This window comes from Stomoxys calcitrans, chromosome 4, assembly GCF_963082655.1.
Source record: "Stomoxys calcitrans chromosome 4, idStoCalc2.1, whole genome shotgun sequence".
In the NCBI taxonomy this organism is placed as follows: Eukaryota; Metazoa; Arthropoda; class Insecta; order Diptera; family Muscidae; genus Stomoxys; species Stomoxys calcitrans.
In genome coordinates, this window is record NC_081555.1 from 42,990,944 (window position 1) to 43,013,230 (window position 22,287).

At 39.0% G+C, this 22,287-nt stretch overlaps 1 protein-coding gene across 1 annotated transcript; it reads right to left on the bottom strand.

The window, feature by feature from the left end:
- Positions 1–14,280: 14,280 nt before the first annotated feature.
- On the bottom strand, positions 14,281–19,443 carry LOC131996905 (uncharacterized). The gene is made up of 2 exons (XM_059367102.1): positions 16,158–19,443; positions 14,281–14,630 (listed from the first exon to the last, which is right to left on the bottom strand). Exons 1-2 carry the CDS (start codon positions 19,441–19,443, stop codon positions 14,281–14,283), a joined length of 3,636 nt encoding a protein of 1,211 aa, XP_059223085.1.
- Between the last annotated feature and the right edge of the window lie 2,844 nt (positions 19,444–22,287).

Consider the following 22,287-nt stretch of genomic DNA (forward strand, 5'->3'; position numbering starts at 1 on the left):
TTGCCACTGGGATTCATTTTTGCATTATCTGATTTCTAACCATTTGGTTTTGATTAAATAGTCTTCAATACTGCATTGTATTGCCAGCGCCATCTGTATGTGGTTATGCAGGGAAAGTATCTTGTTATTTTTATTTAGTTTATTGTGGCTTCTCGCTCCTTGCCTGTGGCTTTTAATGGATTTTCTAACCGTTTGGAAGTTTTGAGGTGAGACATGGCGATACCAAGGCTTCTTAGTCTAGAGTTTATGCTTACTCGGCCATTTTGTCGTTCATCCTACCCTAGGAAAGATTAAAGATTTGGCTTTGATTGCAAGTAGCATTTTTTTTTTCTGCCACGAAAATTGATTTTTTTTTACAATTTTTTTTTTTGGTGAGTTTAAGTGCCAGGGATATCCCCTTCCACTGTTTTTTTTTTAAGAAAATTTAATTAACTTATTTAGAGACTGCCGAATACATAAATTTCGTGCTGTGGCAATTTCAAATCCACCTTCACCATCGGAAGAAATTGCAGATTTATTATCATCCATTTTTTTTTCTGAATTATCGAGCTTGGGTGCCACCGAATATAAACGGTGAGTTTTGGTTTTGTTATCTCTTATTTCATTGAAACAATATTAGCAATCGCGTTGTTGTTTTTGGTTTCAATTAGGATTGGCACCCAGCACCCCAGCCACATTTTTTTTATCAAAGGGCGATCATAAAAATACTGGGGAGTTTGATTTGCTCTTTGGCTTGCCTTTGCTGTCCCCACTCCCATTGCAGTCGGTGTGCGGGCCGATCACCACACAGCATAAAAGGAATAAAAAAAAACCTGTTGTCGTCTCCCATCATTTTGATATACGCATCCAGTTGATCGCACCCACGCAATGGGCATTTGCCATGTGCTTTTGATAACAAGAGTTTAATTACAAGAAAAGAAAGAACTATTATATTTGAACCGAGAGGAAGAAATGAAGACTGTGGCCATAGAAATTTAAAGTGAAATAAGCTGGTGCCCCAAAATCCAATTGTCTTGAAGGAAGTTTGCTTGGTGTATTAAACGGCCGATAATAGAAAAATTCCAACCGGCAAGTGTATTTTAAAGTTTCTAGGCAACTGTATCATTTGACGTGGCAGTGTCCAAAAGCATCTAAAATTTCTGGAGATTGAAATGGACGTGTCATAGTGTGTCAAAGTTTAAGCTAAGTTGAACATATAGTACTAAGTGTTTAAGTGATTAGTCTATAATTGAATCAAAAGCCTAAAATTTTCTTGCTTTCTGCGTTTCATTAAATAAATTGAACATTTTGATATTTACCATGTACAAAAAAAATTTAAAGATTCAAGTTAAAATTAGACTTTTGATTCAATCATGTTAATGTGCTTTACTTTTTATTTCTATTTTGTTTTGCCCCATTTGGTTTCATTATCAACATGCCTAGAAGTGAGTCAATTTAAACAAGGGTTTCATATTATTTTTCTAGTGTGATTTTTTTTTAATTTTTTTTCTTCAATCCACCCTAATGTCGAACTCTGCTTCTAGTTACATGTTTATAATGAAACAAGTATCTTGTGGAATTCAGCAGCTAACTCGTATTGTGTTGCAGAAACAAACGCAGCCGGAAGCCTAGCAACATTGTTGCCGCCGGATCACTTTTAACTTTTATCACTCTCTTGACTTCCAATGTTAGCATCAACAGCACTCATCGAAAGGCCTTTCGTCGTGGGAGCATGTTAATCAGCAACAACATATGTGAGTACTCTCTCAGTATCTAAATTTTAGCTTGGTATCGGCATCAGCGTTTTTTTTTTTTTCAATTTGTTTCCATCTGTTTGTTACGCAAAGCAAATGAGTTTGAACTGCACATTAATGTGGGTCATTTAAATGTAATTTTTTTTTTGAAATATAATCTACGTTATGTACGTTTATTTATTAAGATCATTTAAAATATCTATAAATAGGATAAATAAGAATATGTTAGCCCATGTTAAGAATAAAAATGAAAATTTCTCCAATTCATAAAAATGATTCCGAAATACTTAGTTATTGATTTGTGGAATAAAACTCTAATGGATTCAGACTAAATTTTGCTTTTCCTGTTTGGTTTTAGGTTAGCTTGGTTAGTTAGGTCACTGGGAATATGGGTGTCATGCAGTCAAACGGTTTAAGCGGGTATCTACAACTCATGACCAGGTTGGGTGGGCAAGATAGACGTCAACATCTACTCGTCTATCGATATGAACTCCGTCATTAAACTTTTCGCCCCTTTTCTCACTTTTAACTATATCTGCTCCTATCGAAACTAGCACGTATAGAAATAAATAATTTAATGTGGCATGAAAGGCGTATTGAAGCATTGAACCTGCCCCTCCGACGAGCTGACAGGCCGGACAATATACGTGCGCTCGCTTCTGAAACCATAACACCATTTCGTCCAAACGTTATATGCTACATAATAAATTATTTTTGGCGCCCAACGTGGGGCCCGAATGTGACTGTTTTTTTTTACCACCTTTTGGATCAATCTATACTGATACCCAAGTTTATTCATTCGGCTCCTAAAGTTTATTTTCCCCTTATTACTTCATCTATACCGTCTCTATCTAAATTTTCATCTTTCCAAATTTTTCTCTTTGAGTTTATTCCAAAATGCGGATATTGTGTAGAATCTAGAGTTCCAAACTTCTTTCTTACCAACCTATTTTGACAATAATCTCCCTCCTGCTTCTATCGAAAGTGCCATTGTTTTTGTTCTTTGTCTGGAAGGAATGCAGACTCTGGAAAATTTTGCTAGATCTGACCACAGGCAAAAGCAACTTCATGACATTTAGAACTAACCAGAACCTGGATACTTGGAACCAAACAGTTTCCATCCGGTTTGGTGATATCTTTTCTCTCTTTCTATTTCCTTTTCCTTTCATAGTGAATTCGTTTATTGGCAATTTCATATCATTAAATGTGACAAACCTAACGCATGCTACCATTGAAATCAAACAGGGTAAAACTTTTGCTTCAATACCTATAATTTTTTTTTCATTTACTTAAAATCAAATATTAAAAAAAAATTTTGTTCTCCAAACCTTTTTTTCTTTAAACCCAATATTATATACAAAAAGGTAAAAATTTCAAAAGAAAAAAAAAACAAAATAAAGACAAAAAAAAAAAATAAATATATACTACCTAAAAACGAGGGAAAAAATATATTATTCACATTGTAAAAAAAAAATTTATAATTTTTTTAATTGAAAGTTTCTATTTTTAACAACGCCTTTTTCCTTTTTGAATTTCGAATATGAAATATTTGTTTCTTACCAAATTTCGTATTTATGAACTATAACTTTAACTTTTTGAATGAAAGATAGAAGTAAAGGTAAAAATTAAATAAAATAAATCATGAAAAATAATTTTTGAATTATCAACAATAAAAAAATATACATATTAAAGTAAAACAGTAAGCAATACGCATGATTAAATAATTAAGCAAAACCGCAGAAATACAAAACAGAAAACACAATTATAGAAATTATAGACATTAAAAAACTTAAAAAAAAAAGAAAACAAAAAAATCAGAGAAAGTTTTGAAAATTAAAATAGAATTTGGGAAGTTGGTAACTAACCTCAGGAAAAGGATTAAAATTTAATTTTTATACACAAGGCGGTGATAGAAGCCTTATTATTATCTTTTTTGGAAAAACCTATTCAAACCCTATTTTTATTTCAATTTTTGATATACATGCTTGTTCTTTAAAGGATAAAAGCTTTATCTTTATACTTTTTTTTGCGTGGATGGCTACATGATCATACAGCGGGATTGTAAAGAAAGTATCTTTTGATTATATCTCAATATTTTGTTCATTCACAATTATGGCTACCAAAACTGCAGAAAAGAATCCTATGGGATCGAACGGTAATCCTACTTGCGATGCCTGTAGTGAAACTATTGTTTCCGTTTCGGCGTTGCTGAAGATTTCATGTGGACATGTTTTCCACAAGAGCTGTTTGGAGAAATGCGTTAAGACTAGGCCATTCTGCCCCATTTGCAATAGTAGGGTAGCGTCTGATTCAACGGACACAGGTACTTCTCAGATAACAACTAGGGCTCAAGCTAAACAGATTGGCAATCCACCACCCCCAGCGGCGGCTAATACAGTTCAGGGTGATAGTGCTTCCAATACCTCGATCGGTGTGGTTGATCAGACAGAGAGAATAACCCAGTTAGTAACTAACATTGTTTCAGCCCAACAGGTACAGTTTATGACTACTCTAACTGCTCAATTGAGTCAGCTCATCGAAGGGAATATTGCCTCAAGTCTTTCTAGGTTAATGCCTTCTAACTCGCAAATTGAACCGAATCGACCTTCGCAATCCTCACCTCAGCCGATGCAGACTCTTCCTGCTGTTGAGGACCGTACGTTTAGGGAGTTATTTGGAATTACACCACATAATAGTCGATCTAGGGATTCTCAGAATAGACCACTTCAGGCTAATGGGCAATCGGTTTTGAACAGTTCCTCTCATGGCAATTCGTCTTCTTCAGATTTACACTCTCGCCCAGACAAAGTATTGCAAATAATGTCTAATTGGAAATTGAAGTTTAATGGCGGGATAAATGGTCTCTCTATCGACAACTTTATTTATCGCGTGGAAGCTCTGACCGCTCAGACCCTTCAGGGGAATTTGGATTTGCTCTGTGGTAACGCCAGTTCATTATTTGAGGGTAAAGCCAGTGACTGGTTCTGGCGATATCATCGCTCTGTCAGCTCAATCCGATGGTTTGATTTGTGCAGGTCCCTTCGTGAACAGTACAGAGACTCTAGGACTGATGTAGATATCAGGGAATTGATTCGGGAACGCAAGCAGAAACCCAATGAATCTTTTGATAACTTTTATGAGTCCATTGTTGCGTTGACCGATAGGTTGAAGACCCCTTTATCAGATGAAATGTTGGTAGAAATTCTCCGTAGGAATTTGCTCCCTGAAATCCAGCATGAGATTTTAAATATGGAGATAGGGTCTTTGCAAGGTTTGAGGGATACATGTAGGAGACGCGAATTTTTCATGCAAGACATGCGCCGAAAGCTAGGCTTAACCCTTTCTAAATCTGTTCCTTTATCCAAAAGAATATCAGAGATAGAAGATGAAAATAGAGAGGAAGCGCCAGATGTTTGTGTGCCTGATGATGAGATAGCGGCCCTTAATCTAGTATGCTGGAATTGTGCCAAAAGTGGACACCGCTATCAGGACTGTTTAGAAGAAAGGTCCATTTTCTGTTATGGCTGTGGTGCCCCTAATACTTATAAGCCAAACTGTAGCAAGTGTGCTTCAAAAAACGGCAGGTCCAGTGCACAGAAGGGTGCACAGAACTCGGAAAAGACATCGATTTCGGAACTGTAGTGAAGATATTGTCAGACCCTTCCCCTAGTATTCCTTTATTACACCATACTATTAAGAACACAAGTAAATCCGCAAGTACTGACCTTGAAAACCATGATAATGGATTCTCAACTAGAGACTCTGCTGATAAGACCACACCTGCTAACTTATTTCCTATTAAACCCCTTCATACTAGAATTAAAGAATATGAGTTGGCCCGTGCAAGGATCTTCGACGAACCTAAACGGAAGTCTAGGTCCGCACTTCGTATGAAATCATTTTGGGGGAAGATGAGAAGTATTAGGAGAAAGTTAGTCTATTCTATCCTGGATCGTCCGTCAGATGTAAGACCTTATGCAGAAGTAATTCTGTTTGGGAAGAAAATGCTTGGCCTTTTAGATACTGGGGCTTCAATAACATGTATTGGGTCTGAGGCCGCCAACGATTTTATAGCATCGAAGAAGCCTTTTAAGAACCTGAAGTCTACTGTTCACACTGCAGATGGAAAGGGACAAAACGTGATCGGATTTGTGGAGACATTTATTACGTTTAAGGGATGCGAAATGCCCATTACTATATTTATAATTCCTAGTTTAGATAAGGATCTCTTCTTAGGGATAGATTTTTGGAATATTTTTAATTTACTTCCCGCTGAACTTTGGAGCAGTGGAATGTCACCTCTCTCTGGCATAAATGAAATCTCTCCACAAATTCCTCTGTCGGAGATTGAAAGACAAAGACTCAACCAGGTAGTATCTATTTTTCCATCTTACTCCAAAGAGGGCCTAGGTAGAACAGATGTTTTATATCATAGCATTGAAACTGGGGAAGCACGCCCCATTAAACAGCGCCACTTTCCAGTGTCCCCTGCGATAGAAAAATTAATTTATGAGGAACTAGACCGTATGATAGCTTTGGATGTAATCGAAGAGAGCAACAGCGCATGGTCCTCGCCAGTGGTGCTTCATAGGAAGCCTGGCAAGAACAGGTTATGCTTGGATAGCAGGAAGTTAAATTCTGTAACCGTCGGTGATGCCTATCCGCTGCCGCAGATTGACGGCATTTTAAGTAGATTACCCAAGGCTCGATTTATTACCAGTTTGGATCTGAAGGATGCCTTTTGGCAGATTCCTTTAGACCAGAAATCGCGAGAGAAGACTGCTTTCACTGTCCCCGGGAGGCCGTTGTACCACTTTAAGGTTATGCCCTTTGGGTTGTGTAACGCCCCCCAAACAATGTCCCGGTTAATGGACAAAGTAATACCTCCAGAATTAAGGGCAGAGGTATTTGTCTATCTCGACGATCTTCTCGTCATATCTGAATCTTTCGAAAGGCATCTGGAAGTTCTGAGGTGTGTGGCGAAAAGGATTCGTGAATCTGGACTGACTATTAACGTAGAGAAAAGCCATTTTTGTGTCCCAGAGGTTAAGTATTTAGGCCATGTGGTTGGGTATGGGGTCATTCAAACCGATCCGGAGAAAGTGTCCGCCATTACTGAATTTCCTGCCCCGAGATCGGTGAAGCAAGTTCGCAGGTTTTTAGGTATGACGGGATGGTATAGGAAGTTTATTAGGGACTATGCCTCTATTACTACCCCTATAACGGATTTGTTGAAAGGAAGGAGGAAATTTGTATGGACCGAAGAAGCCCAAAAAGCTTTTGAGGTTTTAAAGTCTCACCTGAACTCAGCCCCTGTTTTGCACAGCCCGAATTTTTCGCAGCCGTTTTTCATACACTGTGATGCTAGCACAACAGGTATAGGAAGTGTATTGGTACAGAAGAATGCGGAGGGTGAAGAAGTTCCTATCGCCTTTATGTCGAAGAAACTCAACAAAGCCCAACGCAACTATTCAGTTACCGAACAGGAATGCTTAGCAGCAATGTTAAGTGTTAAAAAGTTTAGACCTTATGTCGAAGGACATGAGTTCACTATTATTACTGACCATGCGTCATTGAAGTGGCTGATGTCCCAGACAGATCTAAGCACAAGGCTGGCTCGGTGGGCTTTAAAACTGCAGGGATACAAATTCAACATTCAGCATAGGCGTGGTAGTCTTAACATAGTCCCGGATACACTTTCTAGAGCCAATACGGAAGACATGTCCGCTCTAGGTCTGAATAGTCTGTCTGAAATTGAAAATGACACTGGTTTTTTTCGTGGATCTAAACTCCACATATTTTAAGTCTGTTGAATACCAACAACTTTTGGACAAGATTGGGAGGAATTTGGAACAACTGCCCGACATTAAAATTGTAGACGGTTATTTATATAGACGGACAGAGCATGCCACTGGCGACCAGATTCACGATGACTTGGCCTGGAAACTTTGGGTACCGCGAGAGCTGATACCAGATGTATTAGGGAAGGCCCATGATCATCCACTATCATCACATTGTGGAATAAACAAAACTCTTGCCCGAATTCGTCAGTTTTTCTTTTGGCCCAATTTGGCTGTGGACGTGAAGAATTATGTAAACAACTGCGAGGTGTGCAAATCGATGAAGCACCCAAACACGGTACTGCGACCCCCAATGGGAAAGACCCCAGATACATGCAGATTCTTCCAAAAACTATACGTCGATTTTCTTGGTCCCTACCCCAGATCTAGATCTGGTAATATTGGTATTTTTATTGCTCTAGACCATTTCTCTAAATTTCCCTTTCTTCATCCTGTTAAAAAGTTTACTGCAGAGGTGGTTGTAAAATATCTCGAAGGCGATTTGTTTCACACGTTTGGCGTGCCAGAAACCATTGTCTCGGACAATGGCTCCCAATTTAAATCCTTGATTTTTAATCAATTGTTGAAACGGTATGGGGTACATCACGTTTATACGGCTATTCACTCCCCTCAATCAAATGCATCGGAGAGGGTGAATAGGTCCGTGATAGCGGCCATAAAATCTTATGTCAAGCCCGACCAGAAGAACTGGGACGAGTTGCTTAGTTCTATATGTTGCTCTTTACGATCTTCGAGGCATTCTGCAATAGGCACCTCCCCATATTATTTGGCTTTCGGGCAGAACATGGTTACGAATGGGGGAACGTATTCACTTCTTAGGCAGCTCGAGATGCTTGAGGACCGCTCTGTTAGATTTGACCGAAATGACTCTAGGGATATCATGGCTAGGAAGGCTTCAGAGAATATCCAGAAACAGTTCTGCAGGAACGAGAAGACCTATAACCTGCGCTCTAGGGAAGTTTCTTACCACGTAGGCCAAGAAGTTTACAGAAGGAATTTCAAGCAGAGTAGTTTCGAGCAAGGGTACAATGCCAAGCTGGCCCCAACATTCCTTAGGGCTAGAGTCAGGAGGAAATTAGGGAATTCATATTACGAATTGGAAGACCTAAGAGGCAATTTTCTCGGTACTTATCATGCCAAGGATATTCGACCATAGAGACCTTTTGTATTTGACGTAAATGCATGTTGGCAAGTGTGATCAGCTTCCGGCATGTGTTACCTCCCCGAAGTCTGATTTTGGCGGGGGGGAATGTAAGAAGTGCACTTGCCACTGGGATTCATTTTTGCATTATCTGATTTCTAACCATTTGGTTTTGATTAAATAGTCTTCAATACTGCATTGTATTGCCAGCGCCATCTGTATGTGGTTATGCAGGGAAAGTATCTTGTTATTTTTATTTAGTTTATTGTGGCTTCTCGCTTATTGCCTGTGGCTTTTAATGGATTTTCTAACCGTTTGGAAGTTTTGAGGTGAGACATGGCGATACCAAGGCTTCTTAGTCTAGAGTTTATGCTTACTCGGCCATTTTGTCGTTCATCCTACCCTAGGAAAGATTAAAGATTTGGCTTTGATTGCAAGTAGCATTTTTTTTTTCTGCCACGAAAATTGATTTTTTTTTACAATTTTTTTTTTTGGTGAGTTTAAGTGCCAGGGATATCCCCTTCCACTGTTTTTTTTTTAAGAAAATTTAATTAACTTATTTAGAGACTGCCGAATACATAAATTTCGTGCTGTGGCAATTTCAAATCCACCTTCACCATCGGAAGAAATTGCAGATTTATTATCATCCATTTTTTTTTCTGAATTATCGAGCTTGGGTGCCACCGAATATAAACGGTGAGTTTTGGTTTTGTTATCTCTTATTTCATTGAAACAATATTAGCAATCGCGTTGTTGTTTTTGGTTTCAATTAGGATTGGCACCCAGCACCCCAGCCACATTTTTTTTATCAAAGGGCGATCATAAAAATACTGGGGAGTTTGATTTGCTCTTTGGCTTGCCTTTGCTGTCCCCACTCCCATTGCAGTCGGTGTGCGGGCCGATCACCACACAGCATAAAAGGAATAAAAAAAAACCTGTTGTCGTCTCCCATCATTTTGATATACGCATCCAGTTGATCGCACCCACGCAATGGGCATTTGCCATGTGCTTTTGATAACAAGAGTTTAATTACAAGAAAAGAAAGAACTATTATATTTGAACCGAGAGGAAGAAATGAAGACTGTGGCCATAGAAATTTAAAGTGAAATAAGCTGGTGCCCCAAAATCCAATTGTCTTGAAGGAAGTTTGCTTGGTGTATTAAACGGCCGATAATAGAAAAATTCCAACCGGCAAGTGTATTTTAAAGTTTCTAGGCAACTGTATCATTTGACGTGGCAGTGTCCAAAAGCATCTAAAATTTCTGGAGATTGAAATGGACGTGTCATAGTGTGTCAAAGTTTAAGCTAAGTTGAACATATAGTACTAAGTGTTTAAGTGATTAGTCTATAATTGAATCAAAAGCCTAAAATTTTCTTGCTTTCTGCGTTTCATTAAATAAATTGAACATTTTGATATTTACCATGTACAAAAAAAATTTAAAGATTCAAGTTAAAATTAGACTTTTGATTCAATCATGTTAATGTGCTTTACTTTTTATTTCTATTTTGTTTTGCCCCATTTGGTTTCATTATCAACATGCCTAGAAGTGAGTCAATTTAAACAAGGGTTTCATATTATTTTTCTAGTGTGATTTTTTTTTAATTTTTTTTCTTCAATCCACCCTAATGTCGAACTCTGCTTCTAGTTACATGTATATAATGAAACAAGTATCTTGTGGAATTCAGCAGCTAACTCGTATTGTGTTGCAGAAACAAACGCAGCCGGAAGCCTAGCAACATTGTTGCCGCCGGATCACTTTTAACTTTTATCACTCTCTTGACTTCCAATGTTAGCATCAACAGCACTCATCGAAAGGCCTTTCGTCGTGGGAGCATGTTAATCAGCAACAACATATGTGAGTACTCTCTCAGTATCTAAATTTTAGCTTGGTATCGGCATCAGCGTTTTTTTTTTTTTTTCAATTTGTTTCCATCTGTTTGTTACGCAAAGCAAATGAGTTTGAACTGCACATTAATGTGGGTCATTTAAATGTAATTTTTTTTTTGAAATATAATCTACGTTATGTACGTTTATTTATTAAGATCATTTAAAATATCTATAAATAGGATAAATAAGAATATGTTAGCCCATGTTAAGAATAAAAATGAAAATTTCTCCAATTCATAAAAATGATTCCGAAATACTTAGTTATTGATTTGTGGAATAAAACTCTAATGGATTCAGACTAAATTTTGCTTTTCCTGTTTGGTTTTAGGTTAGCTTGGTTAGTTAGGTCACTGGGAATATGGGTGTCATGCAGTCAAACGGTTTAAGCGGGTATCTACAACTCATGACCAGGTTGGGTGGGCAAGATAGACGTCAACATCTACTCGTCTATCGATATGAACTCCGTCATTAAACTTTTCGCCCCTTTTCTCACTTTTAACTATATCTGCTCCTATCGAAACTAGCACGTATAGAAATAAATAATTTAATGTGGCATGAAAGGCGTATTGAAGCATTGAACCTGCCCCTCCGACGAGCTGACAGGCCGGACAATATACGTGCGCTCGCTTCTGAAACCATAACACCATTTCGTCCAAACGTTATATGCTACAAAGTGGGACAAAGAGTTAAGTTAAGCCCCTCCACATATTTCTGCAATTTGGTCTAGATCGATCAAGATTTGCATATTGCTGCCATATAGACCGAAATCTCGATTGTCTTGGCCCCAAAAATGCGCATTTATAATCCGATTTAACTGAAATTTGACACATTGACTTATGTTAGGCTTTTCTACATCCATGTTGTATATGGTTCAGATCGGTTTATTTTTAGATATAGCTACTAAAGAGACTAATATTTTGTTATACACAATTGAACAGTGACTTGTACTTATTAGTGTTTGGTCCAAATCGGATCACATTTCGATATAACTGCTATGGGACATAAGGTATGGAATTTTCACCGGATTTTGATAAAAGGGGATTTACATATATACCCGAGATGGTGGGTATTCAAAGTTCGGCCCGGCCGAACTTAATGCCTTTTTACCTGTTTTTTTGTTTTGTTTTTGAAAATAGTGATAGCTATTGGGTGCAGGAACTGACACATCGGCGATGGCATTAGATCATAAAGTCAGAGCTGAATATCTTTTGAAGAGCAAATATCTTTTGGAAGTTGTGTTAATGGCTTCGAACGCTAAACAATGGCAACGGATCTTGCTGCTGCTCCGTGTGCCCAGGTTCGCATTAACGATAAAAATATAACCAAGAATAGAGCTGCCCTAGAAAAAATCTAGCTCGAGTTAGGAAAGAGGTATCGCAATAGGAAATAGGGATTGGCGCAAAGTAAACGACTGAAATCAGTAACAAACAATTTTCCCGTCATGTTTTGGGGGAAAATGGGCTTGTCAAAAGTTGGCAATTTTTTGTATTCCAAAAATCAAACGAAAAAATTTAGGTATGATACGAACCTGTTCATAATCTGGTATAGCTGTCATATAAACCGATCTTGCATCTTGACTTTTTGCGCCAATAAAGCGCGCAATTCTCATCCGATTTGGCTGAAATTTTGCATGAGATGTTCTGTTATGACTTCCAATATCTGTGCTAAGTATGGCGCAAATCGGTACATAACCTGATATAGCTGCAATATCTGTGGTCTTGACTTCTTGAGCCTCTAGAGGGCGCATTTCTCATCCGATTTGGTAGAAATTTTGTACAACGGATTCTCTCATGACCTTCGACATACGTATCTCATATGGTCTAAATCGATTTATAGCTTGATACAGCTCCCATATAAACTGATCGCCCGATTTTGCTTCTTGAGCCTCTATAAGGCGCTCAGAATCATTTTATGATCCTGTCTTTCCCTCTATGCATGCATTTTGAATTCGTATCCATAGGTCGCTGGTTCATATCCGGCTCGAAGGACCAAAAACATGAACAAATTCGGTATGGTGGACTGTATTGAAGGTTGGAATTAATCCTAGGATGGTGTAGTTAGGCCCTCTGAAAGACGAATTGTTGGTGAATTTTAGGCACAGAATATGACCGCAAATTCCTCGTTGCCGTTTTGGAAAGAAATAGAAACATACACAATTGGAATAAATTTGCAGAAATAGCAAATATACTTTTATTTGGATTTTATGTTTTCTTACCAATAAATAACAAAACTGCTTTGGTGGACGGATTTATAGAGCTTAGTCTAAACGAACAGAGTTAGTTCATCGAAGGTTGGGATAACAAGAAGAAGTTAATTGCGCATCCAATCTTATTTAAAGCCTTGGATATGCTTGTTTCGGAAAAGATTCTTGACATTTCAAGAATTGCAGCTAACTTCTATTTTATAGATAAACGGGTCAAAATGTTGATAACACCATTTCACATGCAGATGGCGTTAACATTCTGACATAAACATTTCCGGCCCACTTTGCAAGGATTGCAAAATTTTTTTTTAAGGAATTCATTTTAAAGTTAATCTAAGAAATTCATATGTAGTACAATTCTTATTCTATTTAATTCAAATTATAAAATATGTGATACGTTTGCATACAATTAGTTCCAAATTGTAGTGATAAAGTCTTAAGATTCTAAAAAATCGAGAAACTATCTTATTTCGGTTTGGAGCAAGATTGTGTAAATTGGCTTTGCCGATTTCGTAACAGAAAGACAAAAATTATGATGCATCAGAGGTATTGCACGACCCAGATAAAACCCACCCGAAGATAGTGTTCATTGCTACTGGTAAGCCATCATGGCTTGGAATCAATCCAGGTAAAACAATTTTTGAATATAAATCTGCCCCAAAGACAATAGCCACTGAGCTAGGCTTAAAAAAATTTGGGTCTGCCAATACAATGTTATTCAGCCTAGTCCTAATCGCAGAATTCACTTCTCTGGCTGGGATCTTCAAAGACATCCGATTGTTGACTTCCATGGTTGCCTCAATAGTAACGTAAGGAGATTTTCGAGATCGAATAACAACCGAACAGATAGTGTCATTTCCAAATTTTATAGTGGGTAGTTTCAATTCCTCTACCAATGACATAGAAATTTTGCTTACGGAGCTACAGGTGTCCAGTACAGCTCTTACGTGGGTCTGGTTTGCTTCGGCTTGAACAGTAACCACAGTCGTTGGGAAAAGTGCAACCCCATTTGGTGTCGTTATTGAAGTTATGGAAACTGACTTTGGAATGACTGACTTGCTGGTATCATTTTTCTTATTAGCAGATCTTCCTTTAATCTTACTGGCTTTCGGAGATCTTTGCTCACCGTTTATATGAAGTAATGTATGATGATTACTTCCGCAGGTTTTGCAGCCCTTTTTGGTAAAACAAGAGCCTGCAGAATGCTTATGGGCCAAACAATTGGGACAGTAACCGTGAAGTAAAACCAAACGCATTCGCCCATCAACCGGTTTACTTAAAAAATTGCGACAGTCTCGAAGAGCATGCTTTCCTTTACATACGCGACATAAAAAATTATTATCAATTATTCGATCTTTTGTGGGTTCTGTTAATCTTTTTTTCGTAGACGGCATTCTGAAATATGAATACATGATGTGATACGCGAAAGGTCATGAATGTAAAATATAGGGTAATTAAGGAAGTAGAACAAGTTTTACCAAAGGCCGCGTAATAGTACCCCTTTGAGTGATAACATCTGCCACCCGGACTAAACCATCTTTGCCTTTGTAAATCTTTGAGACTCGTCCTAATCTCCATTCGGTAGGAGCCAGAGCTTCGTCCCTAACAACAACCAGAGCACCTACGTCAATATTCTTTTGGGGGTTTTGCCATTTTTGTCTTTTGTGGAGCTCTTTTAAGTACTCATGTTTCCAACGAGTGCTGAATTGCTGGGAAATTGCCTTTACTCGACGCCAACGGTTTAAAATGGATAAGTTGGTTTCGGATTCAGAGTTTTCAGCAATGGATAGGATTGGTCCTCCAACTAAAAAATGACCAGGAGTGAGAGCCAATAGGTCATTCGGATCTTCAGACATTGGCGAAATGGGTCTTGAATTCAAACAAGCCTCTATTCTGGATAAAATAGTGGAAAACTCCTCGTAAGTATATTTGTGACTTCCAGCCATTTTTCGGAAATGGGCTTTGAAGCTCTTAACTCCCGCTTCCCATAATCCACCCATATGTGGGGATCCGGGAGGAATAAAATGCCAAACGATTTCCTGGTGAGCAAATTGGTATAATATAGACCTTCGGGACTCTTGCAGAAAATTCCTCGCTAACTCTCTAGAGGCACCAATAAATGTTTTGCCGTTGTCAGAGTATAGTGATCGTGGACAACCTCGACGAGATACGAATCTATGGAAACTTGCCAAAAAGGCAGGGGTGGACAGAGTGCTCGTGGCTTCTAAATGAATAGCTCGTGTGGAGAAGCACACGAACACACAAACATAACCTTTTGTTATTATGCAGGATCTGCAAGTATAAGTCTTAATATCAAACGGTCCCGCGAAATCGAGGCCCGTATAAGTGAATGGACGTGAAAAGGTTGTCCTTTCAGGAGGAAGTGCGGCCATTAACTGCTCCTGCAATTTTTGTTTGGAAATCGCGCAAATCTTGCACTGATGAATTACTGTCTTAATGAGGTTCTTTGCTCTAGGAACCCAAAAACAAAGCCTTAGCGTACGAAGCATTAAACTATTCGGCCCGTGTAAAGTAATGGTATGAATAAACTTCAGTAATAACCGAGAGAATGTGCAACTATATGGGAGGATGATAGGATATCTTTCGTTATAAGAAAGACTCCCCGAATTTGAAAGACGACCACAAACTCTTAAAACGCCATTTGTGTCCAAAAATGGATTGAGGTTGGATAGAGAACTGGACGTTTTAATGACTTCCTTTCTTGATAAGCATCTGTATTCCTCCGGATATACCAGCTTTTGAGAAAGCAAAATAAGTTTGTTTTGTGTAAGTTTAACCTCACGAGAATCTAAAGCCAGCTGTTCGGATTGAAAGGTTGTCTGTCTCCTGGTACGGCATATAAAACGAAATACATAAGTAAATACTCTCAAAGCTCGATGAAATGAAGAAAATCTCGCTAATAAGTCATCGTAGTCTTGAAAATAAGAAAAGTTACATGCGACAGCCTTTGCCTCCAGCATGTCTTCGTCTATGGAAAAAGTAGACTCAAGAGGCCACAGACTAGCCGAGGTCACTAACCATGGAGGCCCAAACCACCATAAATCTGAGGGAATTAGATCCAAAGGGATTGAACCGCGGGAGGCGATATCCGCTGGGTTTTGTCCGGATTCAACATGAGACCAATACTCTACACTTACAAGCTCAGAAATTTTCGAAACTCGGTTGGCAATAAAAGTCTTCCAATGAAATGCCGGCTTCTTGAGCCAGGCAAGGACTATCATCGAATCAGTCCAGCAGAAGACTTTAAAGTCTTGAATTGGAATATGACCTGCAAGTGAAGAAATTGTCTCAGCGAGTAGAACGGCCCCACAAAGCTCCAATCTAGGAATCGACAATGTCTTGAGAGGAGATACACGAGATTTTGCCGTCAGAAGATGTGTCGTTACCACACCGGATGGTGATTCAACACGAATGTAAACCACAGCGGCATACGCTTTCTCGGAAGCGTCGGAAAACCCATGAATTTGGACATCAAACTCCGGAGAATAGTCTATCCAACGTGGAATCACAATCTGCTCTATACTTGGATAATTATTGGAAAAGTCCTGCCATTTCGCGAGAAGTGAAGGGGACAACTTATCGTCCCAGTCAATTCCTGAAACCCAAATGTCCCGCATTAGTAACTTGGCCAAAACAATAAAAGGACACAACCACCCCGCAGGGTCGAAAAGCTTCGATATTTCCGAAAGGACCTGCCGTTTAGTGGGATGGGAAGGAATACTCAATCTCTCAACGGAAAAATAAAAAGAATCGGACTTGGCATTCCAGCGCACTCCCAAAGTCTTCGCAGTGCTTCTATCCTCGAGTTGAAGAAAGTCTCCGTTCAAAAGATGCTCCTTCGGAATGTTTCGTAGGAAGGTAGCGGAATTCGAAGTCCATTTTCTTAGGGAGAATTTTGCGGATTCAAGTGCCCCTATCAGTTGACGTTGAGCCTCCATAGCCTCCTCAATATCGTGAGCGCCAGCCAAAACGTCATCGACATACATGCATGTCCTCAAAATGTGGCTGGCTATAGGATAGATCTCACCCACATCTTCAGCCAATTGCAGGAGCGTGCGTATCGCAAGATATGGAGCACAATTGACCCCAAACGTGACTGTCTTCAATTCGTATTCTCTAATGGCATTCAAGGGCGAGTCACGAAAGACAATCCTATGAAAGCGTGTGTGTTCATTATCCACCAGAATTTGGCGGTACATCTTTTCGATGTCACAGTTAAAAACATAGCGGAAGAAACGCCACTGTAGGAGTAACAGGGTCAAATCGAGCTGCAAGGATGGCCCACTGAGCAAAACGTCATTCAAGCTTCGTCCATTGCTAGTCGGGCTTGAAGCGTTAAACACTACTCGGATCTTCGTAGACGAACTCTCTGGACGAAACACCGCGTGGTGAGGAAGGTAATAACCTAATTCCGGATCCTGGCATACCTCCCTCATATGTCCCAGCTCAAGATACTCATTAACAACAGCGTCATACTGAGCCTTAACATCGGGCGTTCCAAGAAGACGCTTCTCACTCCGAAGAAACTGGGCTACCGCCAACTTTCGGGAGTGTCCCAAGCCAAGGGAGTGGGGGAACCCCTCTCTGAATGGAAGAGATACAATATAACGTCCGGAGGAGTCCCTTCTAGTCGTATTCTTGTAATTCTCTTCGCATATGAAATCGTCTGGACTCATCTCTCTATGTCTGGGAAGGTCTTCCACCTCCCAAAACCTAGATATCTGCCTATCCAAGGAAGCCCCATTGAAAAAGGAGACACGGGCGTTAAAGGAGCTAATCGGAGACAACTTGACCGGGCCAGTCAAAATCCATCCGAACACCGTCTCCTGAGCTATAAGTGAATCGCATACGTTACGCCGAACTCCACCCAGCATGATAAACGGAATCAAGTCAGCACCCAGTAACATATCTATATGTGAGGTCTTGTAAAACTCCGGGTCAGCAAGTCGCAAATCGGGAAGTGATGAAAATATTCCCCGTTCAACACCAAAAGTGGGCAAAGCCGATGTGAGATGTGGAATAACTATGGCCGTTGCCTCAATGACTACCTCGGCATCAAATCGAGATCCGATGGTCAACGAACACATTCTTTTGGATTGAGCCGAAGTAGTCCCATTCAAACCAAATATCTTGGTGGAAGCGAATTTAGAGGGTAACCGTAATTGATTAAAAAGTTTCTCAGAGATGAAGGATGCCTCGGAACCCGAATCTATCAAGGCCCGTGCAGGGAAAATCTCGTCATTATAGACAATATTAACTACCACCGTTCCCAAGAGAACCATGTTAATGCGAGTCGCGGCACAAGACTGAACCTGCAATGTATTGTCCCCCACGGTGGGATCCTCGGCTGGAGGGGCATTTTGGACCGGCTCAGGCACATCTCTATGAAGAAGAGTGTTGTGTCTTCTCTGACACTCACCACAGTTATAAGCACTCTTGCAATCCCTAACCCCATGAGCCTTCGAGAAGCAATTTAAGCTCAATTTGTACTTTTTTATACACGACAATCGATCAGAATAATTCATAGAAATAAAGCGTGGACACAATCGAATAGTGTGACGTTCATCTGGGCAAAGCTTGCAAACTGGAGGAGCCAAACTATTCTGATATGAGCCCACACGTTTCGGAATGTTACTCTTGGCCTGATTCTTGGGCTTATCATTCGAACTAGCGGACGGTAATGACCTATTAAAATCGGATACTGTCTCTAAAGTCTGAAAGCGGCTGGTCAAAAATGAATCAAGTTCATTCCAAGAGGGGATCTCCCTCTTATCCTGCAACGAATGTTCCCACAGTGACAGTGTAGTCTCTGAGAGTCTCGTGCTGCAATGATACACAAATACAGGATCCCAACTTGAAATATCAACGTCATACAGCCTCAATGCAGATATAACCCCATTAATGGCGCTTCGAAGTCTCTTAATAGAATCACTGGATTCGACAGAAGCGTTTTCAAGACTAAAGAGAATCCTTAGCTGGGTATTTATAAGCAGCCTCTTATTCTCAAATCTTGCTCGTAAAGCCCCCCATGCGACATCAAACCCCTCATTCGTAAGTGGAGCCTTTCGAACAATTTCCAGTGCTTCACCGCGAGTCTTATTATTAAGGTGAAACAACTTCTCCACGGAAGACAATCGTGCATTCCGAACATAAAGAGCGGTGAATAAATCACGAAATGACGGCCAACTGGAATAATCACCGGAGAATGCCTCAATGTCGCAAGGGGGTAAATGAACGTTAGAATGGAGACCTATGTCGGAATTCTGCACCACTGGAGCGGAAGATGCTGTTGAAATTGCCCTCTTGAGCTCAATCTGCTCGCAGATCCTAGAAATACTGGAAACATATGTCTGGTATGCAGTCTGGTATCGAGCTTTCAACGTCTCAATATCAACCTTTGCATTTTCGTCAGATCTTGAGACCTCGCTCATACTGGACTCATAAACTGGCCTAACACGTAGCCATAGATTTCTTAACTCCTCTTTGTGTACCTCCAAAGAGTGAACTGTTGAAGAGGATAGGGTCTCGCCACAAATATCTGCATTGAACTCTATCAACGCATCAGAAATCAAAATAAAATTGGAAAGGGAAGTCATTGTAGGAAGAGAGTAGTCTCGAAAATAAAGTATCAATCAAATTAAATAATGAAGCCAGTCGGAGAACCAATAACACAATCTGATCGTCGATCGTAGAAACCAGAGATACATAAAAGACGAGAGGAATTCAAGCAGAAATTAATATCAATATATGTATGTATATATTTACTTATATATTTACTTCATTTGTCTCTTTTCTCCTTAAAATTAAAATTGGAAAAATATCAATTATATAGCAGTGTAAACGAAAACTTTATAAACTTAATGAAAACATCAGTTATAAATATGCCATGTAAAATATATACAAATGTATCCCATGGATGCAACGTAAATAAATCTAATCCACAGATTGTATCTTCTCGAATGCAGATGACCAGGCGGATTAATAGCAAAAAAAAAAAAAAAATGGTACTGCTGTGAGCTGAAGAGAGGTTGAAACAAGTGGAATCGGAACTAAAACCATTAATAGCAAGTAAATTCCCCGCAGTCCAAAAATGTTAAACTCTCAACTATTCTCAAGAAGAATGTAACAGACTGGAAAATGTAATGCTTGTTATAAAATAAGTGGAAATATAAAATGCGCTCTCATTGGTAGGAGCAGAACTGAAGAGAGTGAACGAAAACTGGAACATAATCTTAAGGCGCAATGAATAACATAACTCTCAGCGAAATACAAAGAGAGAGTACGAAAAAAATAGAAACAAAATTGCCTTAAGGCGAAGAGCATTAAGAATATCACTCTCAACAGGGCGAAATATCAAAGAGAGCACCCAACAAAAAACTTGAAATGACAATAGGGCAAAATTCAGAAATGGCGAGGGGGAAAGATATAATTTGTAAAGCACGTTGCTTTTATGTGTAGCATGCGTTCATGTGTAACTAAGCAAAAGAATAGGCGGTGACAGAAGCACAGCCAAAAAAAGTAATGCTTTGCCTATGAGTGTCAAAGAAGGCTAACTCGCAGAATAGAAATTATTTTAGAGGGTATACACTTGTTGTTACCAGTAGAATTTCTGAAACAGTAAATCAATGGCGAATGAAAACACTTGTCCGTCTGCGTTAAAATTCACAGCAAAGATACTTTATCTTCGATTAATATAAGATTTCAAATAAAAAAATAATGAAAATTCGCACTGAAAATATTCTCGTCTGAGTTTTATGATGAAACCAGTTCATACACTTTATTAGTGTTTACAAGCACTTTATCTCAATACGAATTCAAAATGCATGCATATCATTTAAAAAAATATCACTTTTCATCATATTGTATCAAATTTGGAACTGAAGAACAACATACCTGATAACAATCACTAAAAATTATGGCGTGGCTCCTCTTGTAGTCTTCTCTATAATCCCACTAGTGACATCATTGATCCTTCTTACTGCACATGCACTATACAATAAAACTTCAGGCACCAGCCTTCACGGTCATATTTCTTCCTCATAAAAAAATTGATTTAACGTACAGTTAGAAATAACACTTCAACAATTCTGCGCCTTGTGCCAAAATTTGATCACTTGAACATGCGAAAAGCAAATGATTGTAGGAAAGAAATGAAATTCTTCTCTAGCATAAATTTCACATGTACGCTTTAACTTGCAGTTTCGCGATTGGAGTGGGAGTCAATGGGAATGAAACGCAATGGAAATATTCTTGTACCTAAGCATAAGATGATGACGGAGATTCCTGCGACAAATAGTCTTATGTTGTTTCCCAACGGACACAGTTCGGAATGACGGTAGAAATATTGACGGGCTATGCTCTGGTTATTCACTCATATTAGTTGTTGTTTTCCACGTACGATCTGATGGCAATGAATCCATAACCTTAAATCGGTTTCTGTGTCTAACTTATAGCGAATGCACGCTAATTAACAACTTGTTCTATTTCATAATTTTACTGCCTAACATTTGGAACTTTACAAAAACTTGTATGCAAACGTACCTGCAGCTTTGAAGTGGTGGCATTGGAATCACGGTCTTCAATATTAATCGCTTTCGGGGATTGCCTTATCCGGCTCGAAGGACCATGAACAAATTCGGTATGGTGGACTGTATTGAAGGTTGGAATTAATCCTAGGATGGTGTAGTTAGGCCCTCTGAAAGACGAATTGTTGGTGAATTTTAGGCACAGAATATGACCGCAAATTCCTCGTTGCCGTTTTGGAAAGAAATAGAAACATACACAATTGGAATAAATTTGCAGAAATAGCAAATATACTTTTATTTGGATTTTATGTTTTCTTACCAATAAATAACAAAACTGCTTTGGTGGACGGATTTATAGAGCTTAGTCTAAACGAACAGAGTTAGTTCATCGAAGGTTGGGATAACAAGAAGAAGTTAATTGCGCATCCAATCTTATTTAAAGCCTTGGATATGCTTGTTTCGGAAAAGATTCTTGACATTTCAAGAATTGCAGCTAACTTCTATTTTATAGATAAACGGGTCAAAATGTTGATAACACCATTTCACATGCAGATGGCGTTAACATTCTGACATAAACACTGTTCATGTTAATTTATGAACAAAGTACAGGTCGCAATTTTCATACAATCATCTTCAAATTTAGCATAAGCAATTTTTTTTACCCAAGAGACGAAGCCTATTGAAATTGGAAAAAATCGGTTCTGATTTGGATATAGCTTCCATATATATGTTCGACCGATTTGGACTAATATTGCAATGATGTTGTCATTTGTTGACCAATTCTCTTGAAATTTGGAGGGAGTAGTACTTCCTACTTAAAATAGGAAGTATTTTCTTATGACTCTCAGTACTTCTGGTGAATTTCATAGAAATCGGTTCTGATTTGGATACTACTCCCATATATATAAACCGTCC

Excerpts from the sequence above, each read along its gene's own strand:
- LOC131996905 (XM_059367102.1), bottom strand. The coding sequence starts at position 19,443 with ATGACTTCCCTTTCCAATTTTATTTTGATTTCTGATGCGTTGATAGAG. Across the intron at positions 14,631-16,157 it reads GATTCCTAGATTGGAGCTTT|TTGGAGGACCAATCCTATCC; the intron begins GTGGGGCCGTTC and ends GTCATTTTTTAG.